Here is a 16,559-nt window from a genome sequence, read left to right on the forward strand (position 1 = left end):
TGGTATTATACCTGCAGCCAATAGGTTTGGAGAACTTTGCACTCTCTTCACAGATGTTAGCGTAACAGACATGGCGGCACGTTTGCGAGCACACCCACCGCTATCTGGAAGCAAAAAAATGATATAGCAGAGGCCAAGGCAACGGGAAAAGCACGTGCAATATCATGCGTTTTAAGTGAAATGTGCCAGACATCCATGAGAAAGATGAACAGTTAGAATTAGTAATCATGGAATGCACCTGCCAATTTCACACCACCCTCAAACTAAAACAAGCAAAACGAAACAAAACAAAAGAAGACCAGGGATCTGTCTTAGAAATAGGTATCACTGTTTTAGTGAAAGCATGGAAGACTTAATACTTAACATTTTATGGTTTTCTTTGTGAAAACTCAGGCACAGAACTCAACTTTGTTTATACCATTTAAATTCAATTTATACTAAATCTATAAGCACTGGATCTGGCTTTTAGAGTCAAGGATTAGCTCCATGTCAGGATTAAAGGCTATGGTACAACATACTTTTAAGTTAATATCATTTAAGTTTTACCATCTTCTAGCTGTTATAATTCCCAAAGAGAGCTTGAATAATTCTTGCAGTGAAAATTATTAGTGACACAGGTATGATGCATTTTTTTAGGATTCATAGAGGAACACATGGCATTATGGAAAGTCCACTCTTCCTGTAGTTAGTGTTAGTTATGCAAATAACTAGCCTTATTAAAATAAAAGTATTGATATATACGGTATCGAAATGACCATGTTTAAAGAAAGGAGTATATTGCTTTTACTTTTTAAATTTTTATTTTTAGGGCCGGAGTCTTGCTCCATCACCCAGGCTGGAGTGCAGTGGCACCATCATAGCTCATTGCCATCTCAACCTCCCGGGCTCAAGCAATCCTCCTGCCTCAGTCTCCTGAGTAGCTAGGACCACAGGCACACACCGGCTAACGTTTTAACTTTTTATAGAGACGTGGTCTTACTGTGTTCCCCAGGCTGGTCTCAAACTCCCTGGCTCAAGGGCTCTTTCCACCTCGGCCTCCCATTACAAGCATGAGCCACCACACCTGGCCTCATTTATTGCTTTTATACTTTTAACAATTTGTGTACTATGATTCATATCTTTAAACTTATGCAAGTCATAATGTGAAATAAAATCAGTGTAAGTTCATCAGCCATTTTAATGTGCTATGAGAAGTTTAGACTTCTAAATTTGGAAGAGAAGTCTTTTAAAATTGGAAGGCCAATGTTCTATTTATGACCAGATTCAAATTCCATTCTTACATTCCTCTGTAATATGGCACGGCAATAAATAGTTTTGCTCATTCTCCTCATTCTGCTTATTAAGTAAAACCAAATTAAATTAAATCTTTTTGAAAGTTATAAAAAAAGACAATATAACCACCGATATAATAACATAATCATTACATATTGTCACATTTCCATTTTTCCTTTTTCTTTATTTTCATAAGGAAAGTATCAAGTTTGTTTATTGGACATGACAGAATTTAGATTGGTAAAGATGCTTGGAAGTATAATTTGAAGGAATTTTTCATAAAATTTATAAATAGTAAGATTAATAGAACTTAAAATCAGTGGAGTGATTCTTACTTCACTTTTTTAAAGTATATGTTTAAAGTAACAATTTCTTAATGTAGAAAATCATTAAACCAGAAAACCAACTTGAAAGAATATTAAAAGAAAATGAACCAAATAAATCAAAGGTTATAATTAAGAACCCAAAGAAAGCGACACAAATGGGAGAAACAACTGAAGATTCCTTCAGGAGAGGCTCCAAAAGGATTTTAGCGAACTCAGCAAACTGAAAGTGCTTAGAGACAAGTGCGTCTGATAAGATGGAGGTAATGTTATTGCTTCCAGGAGCTGGAAACTGGTTAAAATGGTTGTGTAGTCAAAGGCGTTGAAAGTGAAAACTGACATCACTCTAAGAGTGATTTTATTTCCTAGTTCTGTTAATTCTGAACATCTAACAAGCACATAGGTGAAAAGAGAAAATTCCAGAATGAGAAGATCCAGGGTCACAGGTTAAATCTCTGGTGTTCAAACTGTGGGCTGCGACGCCCTGGGCTGCACTGGTGCATTCATGAGGGTGTTGGGGGATAGTTCCTGTTTTTAAGGAAAACGCAGTGCTAACTGTTGGACACTCAATGAATTACTCGCTTGGGGCAGTGCACGGTTTCAACATAATAGACGCGCTATATTCCTTTTGATGACATCATATTTTTGAAACACTGGGATTTTGATACTTGCTATGATAAAAAGCAAGTACCGTCTGAAGAACATTTTATTTATTTATGTTTAGAGACAGGGTCTTGCTCTGTTGCCCAGGCTGGAGTGTAGTGATGCAATTGGAGCTTACTGGGCTCAAACTGATCCTCCTACCTCAGCTTCCCTCATAGCTGGGATTACAGGCACATGCCACCACGCCCAGCTAATTTTTAAAATTTTTACAGGGATAGGGTCTCACTATGTTGCCCAGGCTTGTCTCCAACACCTGGGGTCAAGCGATCCTCCTGGCTCAGCCTCCCAAAATGCTGGAATTACAGGCGTGAGCCACCGTGACTGTCTGGCCTGTAAAACATTTTAGATCAGTAAATGAGAGTGGCCATGTACAATCTAATTCTAAGGTCTGAGAAATTTTTCAGTGTGCAACAGGCACACACATAATATTAGTAAGTAATTCTTGTTATAAAGAAAGAAATAAAACTATTTTCTTTCAATTTATGTGTATTGTTCTGTCAAATGGCTTCTAAGTTGTTAGAACAAAGTATTTATAAAGTAATTATTAAGTTATTAAGTTGTTAGCACCTAACTACTTAATAAATAGAAGTGTTACATATTTTTGACCTAGGAGCACAGTGAAGAAATTACTGAGACATTAAAGGTCACTGTAAAACAAGAAAGTTTGGGAATCCTTGGGTTAGACAATTTATGTATTTTAGGAAGCTCTAAGTCTTAGATGAAATAAATGGAGGCTCTGTCTTTAATAAAGTTTAATAAAGGGCTGAATTCTAAAACTTGAGGCATTTGTAAAATTGCTGGAACAGAATGATCTATTATATTGTGTTTCTACTTCCTTATGTATTGATACTTTCTGATACTCCTTGAAGATATTTTTAAGATCTTAAAACAAGGATGCTACCTTTCATGTGTCAGTTTATCCTAAAGAATCCTAACGCTGGTCTCGCCTTTTGTCCTCATTAATGACCTGCAGCCTTGCTAGGCTACTCTTCCCCTGAGCTGCAAGATTCCTGGAAGGTGTTCCTACTGCTGGAAACCCCTCATATGGGTAAATTATAGATGGATAATTATTTGATGTCTTTCCTTCTCTCCTTTCTTCAATAGCTAAGATATGCCTAAGAAAGTAATGCGTTAAAAATTCTAAAAGTGGACATATAACATGTTTTGTATATATTTTCTACATTGTTTAGACACTTTAGTATGAAAAATTAACCACATTCCCCATGGCTAGTTTATTATGTACTGATTAAAAGCAAATACTTAACTTAAAAGAATGCTTTTTAGCTGTGGTGACCAACACATGAAGATTTAAATAGGAATATATATTTTTAATGATTGATATATTGGATAGATATATCAATCAATAAAGAGATATATTCCTGTTTAAATGAATATTGATATATATATCAATAAAACTGGCCTGTATTATTTATCTATATAGACTATCTGCATTGTCTATCCATATATTATCTGCATTATCTATCTTTCTATTGATAGATAGATAGATAGATAGATAGATAGATAGATAGATAGACAAAAAAGTCAGAAGAGCTAGAAGCTATTTTGGGGATGAGAAAAATAACTTGTGGGGCCACTTTATTCATCTATCTATCTATCATCATCTGTCTATCTGTAGATAGATAATGCAGGCCAGTTTTATTGACTAGCTCTTTAGGAACAAATTCCTACTTCATTTTGTAAACACAGTAACAATGCTTTCAAATTCCTAAGGCAATATATGTGTGTATATATATACATATATATTTAAAAGTGGTATGTTTTTATAAAAACATTATAATTATTATTTTGGAATTTTGAGCAAAAGTTTTCAGTCACTTTTGATCAATTTTATGCATATGTTTGAATACCATATTTTCCAATCATTATACATTAAGTGGAAGTTCATCCAAATAAGCAAAATAATCCTATACAAATTGCATCCCATCCAGAGTCAAGCTTACTCCTTAGAAATGAGAAGATGCTTTAGAAGGTTACATTTATGCTGCTAAGCAGTAACTTGGCTCAAGTACCTTAGTGACTTAAACAAATTTACAAATTTCTATGTGCTTATTTTGCTATGAGGGATTGAATTATATGAATAGGAAGGTTAATTATTGAGTGTACTGCCCATCAACACAGCATATTCAGTATATCCTGTATGCATATCCCTGTCATAATAGTGTTATCATAAATAGGAAAATCAGCACTCAGTAAAATGAGGAATACTGGGAGTTATGATCCACTTAAGTCTACAGGGAAATGTCTTGGAAGGATCAGGAAATATCACTTCCTCATGTGGAACTTCTGCTGGAGTTACTTTGTAGCTCCAAAACATGGCTGATGCTAGTCCAGCTGTGGGCTCTACATTCTATTTGCTTTCTTCTGTCTCCTTTACCTGCTAATATTTTCTACTTCATTCCCCATGTCTACTTCTGACGTCTCCAATCATCAAGTTGCCTTTGCTTGGTGCATTTGCAGGGTTATAACTTCTCTTGATTGCTGAGCCTTCCTTGTGTGTTTTGACTGTCTCCAGTATCCTCATCTTGCCTGTTGTCCACATGTCTGCAAGGTGACTGCATCCCCAGGAGCCTGCCCGCACAGCCTTCTCTGAGGCCAGTACGGCACGTGGCACCTGACCCAAGGCTCTGCACTCGACCTGGGGATTAGGTATTTGTCCTTGCCAGTGGCTGGGTAATCCTCCTTGTAGCACTTGATGCAACAAGAGACCTCAAAAAGGCAACCAGCTGGACATGAGAGAATATCTTGGGCCATCCTTTCTACTCTGCCATGGGGCGACGGCTCAAACAACTTTCCAGTGATCACTTGTGGATAGGAAATGGTATCATTTAAACACAAGTTACAAAATTTCAACGAGAAAGTTGTTTCTTGAATTACTTTGTATTGTATATTTCAAGGAGGGGGGAAGGCAAAATTATAAGCCAAATTATTTCTACTGTGGAAAAAAGTTCATATGTACAAAGCATGTATCATGAACACTTTTACAGTTAAAATGTAGACAATACAGTTTAGAGACACAGTTGTTAAGCTATTTGGAGATACTACTCTCACATCTACACATATAATGCTTATAACACTATGGGAATTGTGACTATAGGTTAATTAAGCTGATTTTGTATAAAACTTTGGCACTCTATCTGCTGACTTCTTCAACATAAAGAGTTTATAAAACAGGTAAGTTTGAATATTTTCTTCTAGAGCAACTTGCCTTTGAATTTAGCCTATTTTTAAGTGAGAGATTTCAAAAGTACACAAACAAACGACATACTACCTCTTCCTATTGTTTATAGGAGTTAGTTTTAACATGTGATTAGAGAAAAAGGGAGTAGGAGCAAGTAATAGAAGAGAAAATTCTATGTTTGGTGGCTATAAGTGTGGGGCACAAATACAAAGAAAGAAAGTAATGAATCTATGCTATGTATCTAATCAGAAACTCAGAATCACATTTAGGATCAGAAGAGTGCTAAACTAATGATTTAGGGCCAACATGATTTTTAGAGAGCAAGGCTAAAAGAGTTTAAAACTAACAGACAGCATACCTGTGTTCATTTTCACCTTGGAGAGTTTGTTATTAAAGTCTTCAGTTTTCCTGTAGGAAAAAAAATGGTGCATAATTGTTCACTAGCATGTGGAAGAAAATATCATGAAAGTGTGTCTTGTTTTTGTTTTTGATGTACCTGTAAGTTAATATCACGTTATCATTAGTCTTATTTAAATCAGTGTTTAATAAGGTAGGAAGAATTTATAATTCTGTTCATGTTAAACTTTAATTATTGGTCCCATGCTCATAAAACAGACATATTCTGTTTTTATGCTTTTGTTTAATGGTGAGCATTAATGGATGAAAATGGAGAAGTTTTGTGCTTGTTTTTCTTTTTTTCTTTCTTTCTTTTTTTTTTGAGACGGAGTCCACCACTGTCGCCCAGGCCACAGTGCAGTGGTGCGATCTTGGCTCACTGCAATCTCTGCCTCCTGGGTTCAAGCGATTCCCCTGCCTCAGCCTCCCAAGTAGCTGGGATTACAGGCACATGCCACCACACCCAGCTAATTTTTTTCTATTTTTAATAGAGACGGGGTTTCACTATGTTGGTCAGGCTACTCTTGAACTCCTGACCTCGTGATCCACCTGATTCGGCCTCCCAGAGTGCTGGGATTACAGGCGTGAGCCACCGTGCCCGGCCTGTTTGTTTCTTTTTTAGAGAGAGGGTTGTGCTCTGTTACCCAGGCTGGAGTGCAGTTGGTGTGATTGTAGCTCACTGCGGCCTTAATTTCCCGGGCTCAAGCCATCCTCCCACCTCAGCCTCTCAAGGTGCTGGGATGACAGGTGTGAGCTACCGTGCCTGGTTGAGTTTTCCTTTTAAAAAATTAAATTTCTTTTACAAATATTTATACAAATGGTTTTTGTTCTCTAAGCCTGAAATGATTGTCTGTTAAGTGTCCTCTTCCAGAGTTTTAAAAGTGACCCTGGCACTTTAAAATCATTGCCTTACATGTGCAGGTCAATTGACTACCGGGGAATATGTAATGAATGTAACGCATATTTTCAGGACACTGTCAAGAAAGATGAGATTCATCTTTCTCTTTTTTAAAGACACAGGAAATAGATGGTCACTACAAAATCCATCTCTGCATTAGTATTGAACGCTAATTTTTCCCAGTGAAATGTTGGATGCAAAGCAATTGAGATTAATTCGCTAGAAACGGTTGGCAGAAAGGGGTTGTCTCAGAAAAAAGTTTTTTTTTTTTTGAGATGAGTCTCGCTCTTGTCGCCCAGGCTGGAGTGCAGTGGCGCCATCTCGGCTCACTGCAAGCTCCGCCTCCCGGGTTCCCGCCATTCTCCTGCCTCAGCCTCCCGAGTAGCTGGGACTACAGGCGCCCGCCACCACGCCCGGCTAATTTCTTTTTGCATTTTTAGTAGAGACAGGGTTTCACCGTGTTAGCCAGGATGGCTACGATCTCCTGACCTTGTGATCCGCCCGCCTCGGCCTCCCAAAGAAAAAAGTTTTAAATATTGTGTATCGTTTTATGACATGTGAGATGACTTAGTCCTTTCTCTGGCATATTCTCTTAGCCCATTTATGGAGTTTCTTATTTACCCATACCCTGAAACCAAAGAGGAAAGACACGCTGATAAGGAAGGAAATCTCCTAAGTCCAAGAGCTCCCTGCAAGAGCTGTCTGACCCCGGCCGCTTGGCCTTTGCTCCTGAGTGGGCCTGTTGTTGAGTATCCACAAGAACCCCCCGCCAGCACAACACACTCACAGCTTCCAGGCGCATCAGTACTGCAACATCTGAACATTTTCAAGAATTTTATTTATTCCTTTGGGATGAATGAGGATAAATTTGAAATGAAATCATTGGCATGATCACCTGTCAAGAAAGACTTTTGATAAATAAAGATTTTTTAGTCTCTAAAAAGAGCAGCAAATGAGCTTCCTGGCTTTCTTGCCTTTGTCTGCCAAGGTTCTCATCCTCTTCTCCCTTCTGACCATTTCCTCTGCTCAACTCACAACTATTATTTTCTTTCCGTGTGGCTATTGGAGTTCACCTCTTTTGGAAAGCCTGGCTTTGTTCATTACTGATGAAAAATTATAATAATAAAATCAAAATGTGAATATTAGCTAAATATAATGGTACTTCTCTCCCAGTGGGGGGAAAATGATGAAAGAAAACAACATAAAAAATACACTTAAGTCCTATGAAATATAATTATAAAGCAAGATTTTATATATAGATATATATGTATAGTGTAATCCTCGTTTTGCTATATACACATGTATATGTGCACACATACACACACACACGTATATTTGCCTAGATTGAATTACTAATACCTTAGGACTCAATAAATGCTAAATTAATGAACATTTAAAATAGGTAAAATCACAGTACTGATAATCACCTCAATATATGTTTTTAGAGCTCTACGCTGAAAACAATATAGACGATATCCTTACTATGTGGTGGTTAATTTTTGTGTGGTCTGTGTCCAGTGTCATATCATTGTCCGTCTGCCCTGGGCATCGTTGCAGTGTAGGGAGCAGGGCAGGAGCCATGCTTGGCGTGGCCAGGCTAGAACTGAGTTTCCACAGGGTTATGAGGAACTTCACTGGGGCATTTCATAGGCCAACAGACTCTGAAAAATGATTGAGGGAAATTTTATGATGGTGAATTTTATCTCCTATTTTTCAGTGTATGCAACTAAACAGGCACATTTCTGTTTTACTTTTTTGCTTTGTTCTTCTCCAGAATTACACAGAAAAAATGTGGCGTATTTCTAAAAACTCAGCTTGGTAGCCTTAACACCGCCTGTACTGAGGGATACCGATGAAGTCAGGGAAGAGGGCAGCGGCCAGCACAGGAGCTTTGGGAAAGCTCCTTCAAACGTATTTATTTTAATCTCTCGGTAGCTCTTGGTAGCAAAACTCCTAATATGTTAACCTTAAATGGACAAAATAAATGGAAAAGAAAAGCCTCAGGGGATGTCTGTGACTGAGACTGAGGCAACTTCTAAAACAAGAAGGGATAAACAACCTCCAGAAAATGAGGATTATGAGGACCTTTCCCAAATTCGACTTCTTCATTCCTTTTGAAACCAGGCAACGCTGTGCTTACAACTGCTTAAGGTTTTAAAATGGAATGAGGAAGACAGTATTCGGGCTAGAATAATAGTGATTGACAAAGAAAACATCAAATACAGAAGGTTAACTCTCAGAATACAAAATCTGCTGATAGACAATAATAATGTTTTTGTACCAAGTTAGAGAACTAGTTATCAACATCTATTGTTTGAATTCAAATGCCGATATTTACAGAACATCTAACACTCAAAAAGTAAAATAGGATTAACAAGAACAAAGAAAGGCGCCACAAATCCTTGAGGTTTTCATCTTTAAAGTGATGCATCCTGTTACTTATAAATGTAATTTGTGAGGTTTTTTAACTTCCCATTGTTTTAGATGTCAAAATGTGAAATGACTAACTTCCTAATCAAGCAAGACATTTTCCAAGTCGTTAAAAGAAGAATCCCAGTGATTGGGCTCTCAAGAAGAACCTGAAACCAAAAGGCTTCTTGGGTGACTAATAAAAATGCACGATTCTATTTCCATTATTTGTGCTAAGTCCATTAACAAATCCACGACTGAGAACTCTCTTTAGACAGTTCAAACTAAAGCGAATCTAATCTCTTTTGTTCTGCTCTGAAGAAGTGTCCTTGATTGTACTTACATAACACGCACAGATTATTCTGGAAAGCATCAAATTCCTAGAGTCTTTGCATGCTACTAGAAAACAGCATCTCAAGTATTCTCTTAACTTGGAATTGAACCAGGGACAAGACTATGAGAACTGACCATAACATGGAGACTACCTTGAGTCTTAGCAGACAATCCACGGAGCAAAGAAGTCTCCGAACATGAAGGTGTCAGCATGATTTTCAATAGGTGCTAGGGGATTGTGTTTACTTTTGTCAAAGTTTCATATAAAAAGCAACTTCATATGTGTCCTAATTTGTGACAACAATGGATTCGTTTTACTTATGGGTTAGAGTAGCCTCCACTGTCAAAATACATACGGCAATAGATTGTGTTGATTGTTCACGGAAGGGCTGTAAACAGCATGACTTCAGGTCTATAGTCTTTTAATTTTGCTTGAATTTCTTTTTTTTTCTTTTTCTTTTTCCTTTTCTTTCTTTCTTTTTTTTTTTTTTTGAGAGGGAGTCTCACTCTGTCGCCCAGGCTAGAGGGCAGTGGCATGATCTCGGCTCACTACAACCTCCACCTCCTGGGTTCAAAGGATTCTCCTGCCTCAGCCTCCTGAGTAGCTGGAATTACAGGCGTGCACCATCACGCCTGGCTAATTTTTGTATTTTTAGTAGAGACGGGGTTTTACCATGTTGGTCAGGCTGGTCTCAAACCCCTGACCTTGTGATCCTCCCGCCTCAGCCTCCCAAAGTGCTGGGATTACAGATGTGAGCCACCACGCCTGGCCAATTCTGCTTGAATTTCTTTGGATTATCAGTTATCTCATTTTTCTCGGAATCAGAGCAGGCTGTGTTCTCAATACGTATAAGAGAATAGAATGGGTAATTTAACTTTTGAAAGAGGATCCTAAGGAGTTTGATCCTGCATGGGCATGAACATGCCTTTGTGCCCGTTGTCTCATAATTCTGCTTGAATTGTTTTGATTATCAGGCATCCCATTCTGAAGAGCAGCAGAGACAAAATCCTTTCCCCAGTTTTGGCTAAGAATTCTATGTAGGTCATTTTATTTTTGTAGACCTGAATTTAAGCACCAAGACCATGTATGAAACTACAGGACTGAATTTTAGCTCAGTTAATGGGAGGAGTTGCCCGAAAGATTTTCCACAGACGAACCTTAAGCCAATACATTGCTACTGTTATTTTGAAATTAACATATTCACAGTTCATATATTATTCAAAAAAGGACATATTGATGTTTAAGTAGTAGGAAAACATTTCAGGATGTTAGTTTTTTTTTTTAAAGAGATGTATTTTAAACATGAAAATAAAAATACAATCATATTAAGGTTATGCACCAGATTTTAACTTGAATTTACTTATTTATTTTGAAATGGGATCATTTGTAGCACTCTCTTTGGATAAACTGCCCTAAGTGATCAATGTATTAATGCATCTCTCTCTATCTCTGACTGTGGTAAAATAAGAAGTATTCATAAATGCCAAGTGATTTCACTTTTCTATTATAGTCAAATGACTTAATTCAGGTTGACATTTATCTTCACCTATCTTTCCTATATGTCAACATGCTGCTTTGAAACAGTCACAGGAAAACTCCAAGTAGTTTGTTTTGTGAGTTTAGAAACTCTCTTCTGACTAGTTTCTCTAAATTGGCTCAGAGACTCCTCTGCCTCTGAGTGGGTGGCACACAAGTCAACAGTAGCGGCATGACTGTCCATGCTCATAAGAACACCAAGTACCTCCCAGAACTCCTGTGCTAACAGTGCCTGAAAATGTTCCTTATTATTCAGGAGCCGAATTACCCGCGGCATCTATTTATCTATGCTGAGGCCAGAACACATTCAACATCATTTCTAGGAATAAGGAGACATTATTACCACAAATAATAAAGAAATAAATGAACATGAGGCTGTTGATAATTTTTTTATGAGAATACGCGGAGTGTTAGTTTTAATTAGACCAAATGTCCTGATATTTGGAAAAATTTCCTGAAAAAAGAGCACTATATGTCTTCCAAGGAAACTAGCAATTTTCCTTTTGAGACTTTACAATGTAAGCTGTTCAAAATACTTACCAATTTTCCCTAAAGACTTTACTGATTAGAAGTTGATCACCTGGTAAATGATTCCTTCTGATGTTATTCCAAGGTCTCAAAGTTGGTGAATCACTCATTTCACTATTTGCTTTAAATGGTCATGTGACTTAATATTGGTCCAGCACATTACTTTCTTTTTTTTCTTTAGGTGGAATCTCACTCTGTTGCCCAGGCTGGAGTGCAATGGTGCGATCTTGCCCACTGCAACCTCTGCCTCCCGGGGTCAAGTGATTCTCCTGCCTCAGCCTCCCGAGTAGCTGGGATTACAGGCATGCACCACCATGCCGTATATTTAGTAGAGACGGGGTTTCACCATGTTGGCCAGGCTGGTCTCGAACTCCTGACCTCAAGTGATCCACCCGCCTCGGCCTCCCAAAGTGCTAGGATTACAGGTGTGAGTCACTGTGCCTGGCCACCTTACTTTCATGGAGTTCCTTAGCTTTATATTGTAATCTTAGGGATCATTACGGAACAACATCTAAGTATTTTCAAGTGCATCTTTTTTCTAAGACTAAGTCATTTGTTCAACTTGATAGTACAGTATTAGGAGAATTCCATTGGCTTATAATGTGCAAATCAAAAGCCAAAAAAATTTCTAATGAAAATAATTCAGATTCTGACTGAGGATCTCATAAGTCAGGCACCTTATCAAAGAGACATGTGAGGAATTAATTAGAATATCCCTGTAACACATGTATAGGCAAACTGAATAGCGTTGGAAGAATGGGTCAAGAAATAGGCAAAGCTTGACTCAAATCCCAGTTCTGCCCATTTCTATGCATCCGAACAATTTATACCAATGCCATTATCATCGACTCCCCCACTAGACAGCAAAGCATCCCCAATCTGGCAAACTGGCATTATTCCCACTCACTAATATTTCAAATATTTTGAAGCAGACCTTTACCTTTGATTGAGTCTTAAGAGGATAATCTAGACTTTCCTGAAAATACATGCGGCATGATTGTATTGCTTTAGATTGAAGCAAGCCATATGGTTTATTAGACTGATTTCTATGGATTTTCCCGTCTCCCAATTGTCCCACACCCAGCTTAGCAACATGTTGGAATTGAAAAGGAATTCTACTTTCCAGGCAGCTTTCTTTCTTCCTTAAAAAGATCCTTTATTTAGCTAAGATTTCCCCCCACACACACATTGCCATGAACAAGAGAAAACCTAAGAAAATAGTTGAATCAAACCCTTGCCTTCTAGCCCAGCTATAGACAATGCTACTGGATCTAAGGGAAAGTGACACTATAAAGGTTTTGACGATTAGCTTTTTTAAAAAAATCATTCTCTTTCCCTTTGACAGCTGATAGCCGAAAGCGATGGCTGAATGGAAAGAGATGTCTATAAAATGTCACATAACAAATTGTGTGACAAATTGCAGAGTGATAACATCCTGATGGCAGCCTACTCCTGCTTAATTCAATAAGGGAAAGTGCCTCTGATTTCCCACCTTGTACTGAGAAGCACACATTTCTATTTTGAGGAGAAAAACTTTGATCTCTTTAAAGAACCATTTTTTAAAATTTTATGCTTTGCTAAGTTTCTCACTGCTTTTAATTTTAAAATCTTCCATTTTAATTTTTATATATTGAAATATAAAAATCATCTGATATCAAAAGAATTATGTAATCTAGTCTAGTTTTGCATGTCTCGTACTTAGACTTTAAGTAGAAGCAAGCCTCAAAGGCTCTGGTAGGGATTGAGATCAACCAACTCATTTTTAGGGTTAGACATTTGAGGATAAGATAAATGGACGCCCCAAGCAGATACTCAAAAGTAGTTCATCTCTCCTGACTCTTAGCAAATAATAGGCATCCTCCTTTAAGGAATCTTAAAACGTCATTTGAAATCAAGATCTTGGCCAGGAGCAGTGGCTCACGCCTGTAATCCCAGCACTTTGGGAGGCCGAGGCAGGAGGGTCACTTGAGGTCAGGAGTTCGAGACCAGCCTGGCCAACATGACAAAACCCCTGTCTCTACTAAAATTCAAAAATTAGCCGGGCATGGTGGCACATGCCTATAGTCCCAGCTACTTGGGAGGCTGAGGCAGGAGAATGGCTTGAACCTGGGAGGTGGAGGTTGCAGTGAGTCGAAGGTTGCAGTGAGCCGAGATCGCACCATTGCACTCCAGCCTGGGTGACAGAGCGAGACTCCATCTCAAAAAAACGAAACAAAACAAAACAAAGCAAAACAACACAAAACAGAAAAACAACATACGAAATCAAGATCTTTCCCTTTAAAATATTACAGTACCCTGCTTAATTAAGTACTGAATCACATGAGGCAGGGGTTAGGGAAAAGAAGAAAATATGAGAAGACGGTGTGGTAGAAGGCAAAACTGTTTGATAAATAAAATAAGAACTGTTAACATAGAACCATATGTTTCTTCCTCTAAGACTAATAGGAAAACAGTGGTTGATTATGACGAGGATTCCTTTTGCCCACTCACAGCACAAGTCCAAATGGAAAGTGCTAATCAGGTCTACTAAACCCAAAGCATATCAGACCTTCTTGGTCTAAGCCTAGACCAACAGCCGTTGATTTTTTTTTTCTGAAATCCGTAGAATTTTCAGTTAGTAAGTATATTTATTTTAAATTATTTTCATGGTAATGTTACGTGGTGAAAGCATTGCAGTTAAATAAGCCTGCTTATTGTTAATTCACTATTCTTAAAAAGCCACGCTTTTCTTCTGATTGAATACACCTGTTTCCTGAGCACCTGAAATAACATTTATATACTTTAGCAATGTCAAGGTTTGTCAGAATTTTTGACAGAATATACTGTCAGAATTATTACAAATTCATGTTTATATGTGTCTCAGATATGCAATGGTGAAATCCCACTTGCTATGTGGAATTTAAATTTTGGGGCAGGGGAAAATTTGCTCTAATTTGACCTTACAGTCTTAAAATTTAAGTAATACATTACTTACAAAGTTTATCCAGAATGAAACGTACCTTTTTTTTTTTTTTTTTTTTTTGAGACAGAGTCTCGCTCTGTTGGCCAGGGTGGAGTGCAGTGGTGCAATCTCGGCTCACCGCAGCCTCCACCTCCCAGGTTCGAGCAATTCTCCTGCCTCATCCTGCAGAGTAGCTGGGGTTACCGGTGTGTGCCATCATGCCAGGCTAATTGTAGTATTTTTAGTAGAAATGGGGTTTCACCATGTTGGCCACACTGGTCTCGAACTCTTGACCTCAGGTAATCTGCCCACCTTGGTCTCCCAAAGTGCTGGGATTACAGGTGTGAGCCTCCATGCCTGGCCAGAATGTATCTTCAATTGTACATCTTAAGGCAGTTTGATTCATTTTAGAAAATTTGGACGAGAAAATAATAAGCCAATGGAGGAAAAATATCATCTGAAGAAATTTTGAATGTATTAAAAGTTGGAAACTTTTGATATTTGTGTTGAACAGTGGATAGTTTATTACATTATTCTTTGGGATCTAATAAAAGTAGACAATAAAGACAGATATCTTCCATTTTCATGGAAATGTATTATTCAGAAATGTATTATTAACATTTATATACTGCTGCTCCATTGTTATTCAGACATTTGAAAAAATTCTTTACATTTCTCTGTGTACTAAATGTACAAGTGTTAAGCAGAATCATAGGTGAATAAAAGGTACTCAATTTGAGGAGTACCCTGTTCCAACTGTGTCTGCAACATTTTTATTTTAGGGAAAAACAAAGTGGTGTGCTTATTGATTCTGCAGAAGGCATACACACGAGAGGGGAATAGGTAATAAGTAGAAAGATGATCTTGACAGGCTGAATTAAATTTGGCTAAACTAAATTTCATGATTAGGTTGAAGAGACTGGCTTTTCAAAAATTTATATGGAATAAGTCTAAGGGCTTTAATGCAATTGTTGAAAAATATAATCAAATCAATGTCTAAATGAACAGTGGTTTCATGAATCAAGGAAGATTGGGCTCCAGCTGCCTCACTTTTAAAGTGTCCACATGTGTCTGTGCGTGAGTCAGGCTGGCATGAACTTGAGTCTCTAGGCCGGCTCTGGAGGCTGTGCTGGGTGGGGGGGGGCGGTCACAGAACGACATGGTAGAGACACTATGGTGAGTTTCCAGGTGACCACCAGCAGCAACAGGAAAAGTTATTGACATGTACTTGACGTTTATTTTTTTCTTTCATCTCGTGGAACTCATCCCAGTGGCCCTTAGGGTTAATGCTCTTAAATATACCAAATTTATGCTTTAAATTGACAAGAAGATGTATAAATAACAGTTGCAGCTAGAAGCTTCAATATTCCCTCAAGATGTACCTGAATTTAAGAAACATAATATCTAAATAAGACTGTTTCTCAGTGCTGGGTTTTTAACCATCTGGTTCACAATTGTCATCAGAAAGAATGAAAACAAGTCCATCCTAGAAATAAGGGGTTTAAGACTTCAGAACTGTACAACAAAATGGGATGTGGTATCTATTGCCCTTTTGTTCAGCAAAATGCCAACTCAGATGACCTCACTTCTAGTTCTTATCCCCCACATGTGTTCCCAGCATTCTTCATTTTTCATACCTAATATAGTCCTTCATGCCCTGCCACTATTTAAAGCTAAAACTTTCACTCAATCCACCAAAAATAGGCAAGAAAAACAACATACAAATACAAATTTATATTCCACAGTTATACAGTGGAGAACAGTGAAGCTTATCTGAACAAAGTTTTTGTTGTTTCATAATACCCTAACTTATTTGACATACTGGCTAAATGTAGAAATGATCAGAACACTTTTTGAGATTGTGAGTTGGCATATTTTAACATATGTAGTGAAATCCTACTCAGTCTGATCTTTATTAGCCATTTCTCCCCCTTTTATCTACAGAAACAAACTCTCAACGCTCTTTATCTTGGACTTTTGCCGCTCTTGGAAAAGCAGAAAAATTTCCTTTTGATTTCCCAACTACATGAACTCTTTCAGGGCAGCCTGGTTTTAGCTCC

The 16,559-nt window shown here is 37.8% G+C and overlaps 1 protein-coding gene across 46 annotated transcripts in view; it reads right to left on the reverse strand.

Annotated features, from left to right (window-relative positions):
- Positions 1 to 16,559, reverse strand: part of SORBS2 (sorbin and SH3 domain containing 2) — a 370,848-nt gene that overhangs the window by 99,002 nt on the left and 255,287 nt on the right. For 24 of the 46 annotated variants that reach the window (XR_010156778.1, XM_016952610.4, XM_016952609.3 and 21 more), the window contains 2 exons: positions 5,816 to 5,865; positions 12 to 104 (listed from right to left, as the gene is read on the reverse strand). The exons of 10 other annotated variants lie outside the window; for them this stretch is intronic. Coding sequence is in view for 35 of the 36 variants with exons in the window: in XM_016952610.4 (XP_016808099.3) it covers positions 12 to 104; positions 5,816 to 5,825 (103 nt within the window). In the remaining variant the exon portion in view is untranslated. Of the gene's footprint in view, positions 1 to 11; positions 105 to 5,815; positions 5,866 to 16,559 lie in introns of those variants that run through there. 12 more of the 46 variants (XM_063810052.1, XM_063810049.1, XM_063810048.1 and 9 more) reach the window with 2 other exon arrangements.

Source organism: Pan troglodytes, chromosome 3, assembly GCF_028858775.2.
Source record: "Pan troglodytes isolate AG18354 chromosome 3, NHGRI_mPanTro3-v2.0_pri, whole genome shotgun sequence".
Classification (NCBI taxonomy): Eukaryota; Metazoa; Chordata; class Mammalia; order Primates; family Hominidae; genus Pan; species Pan troglodytes.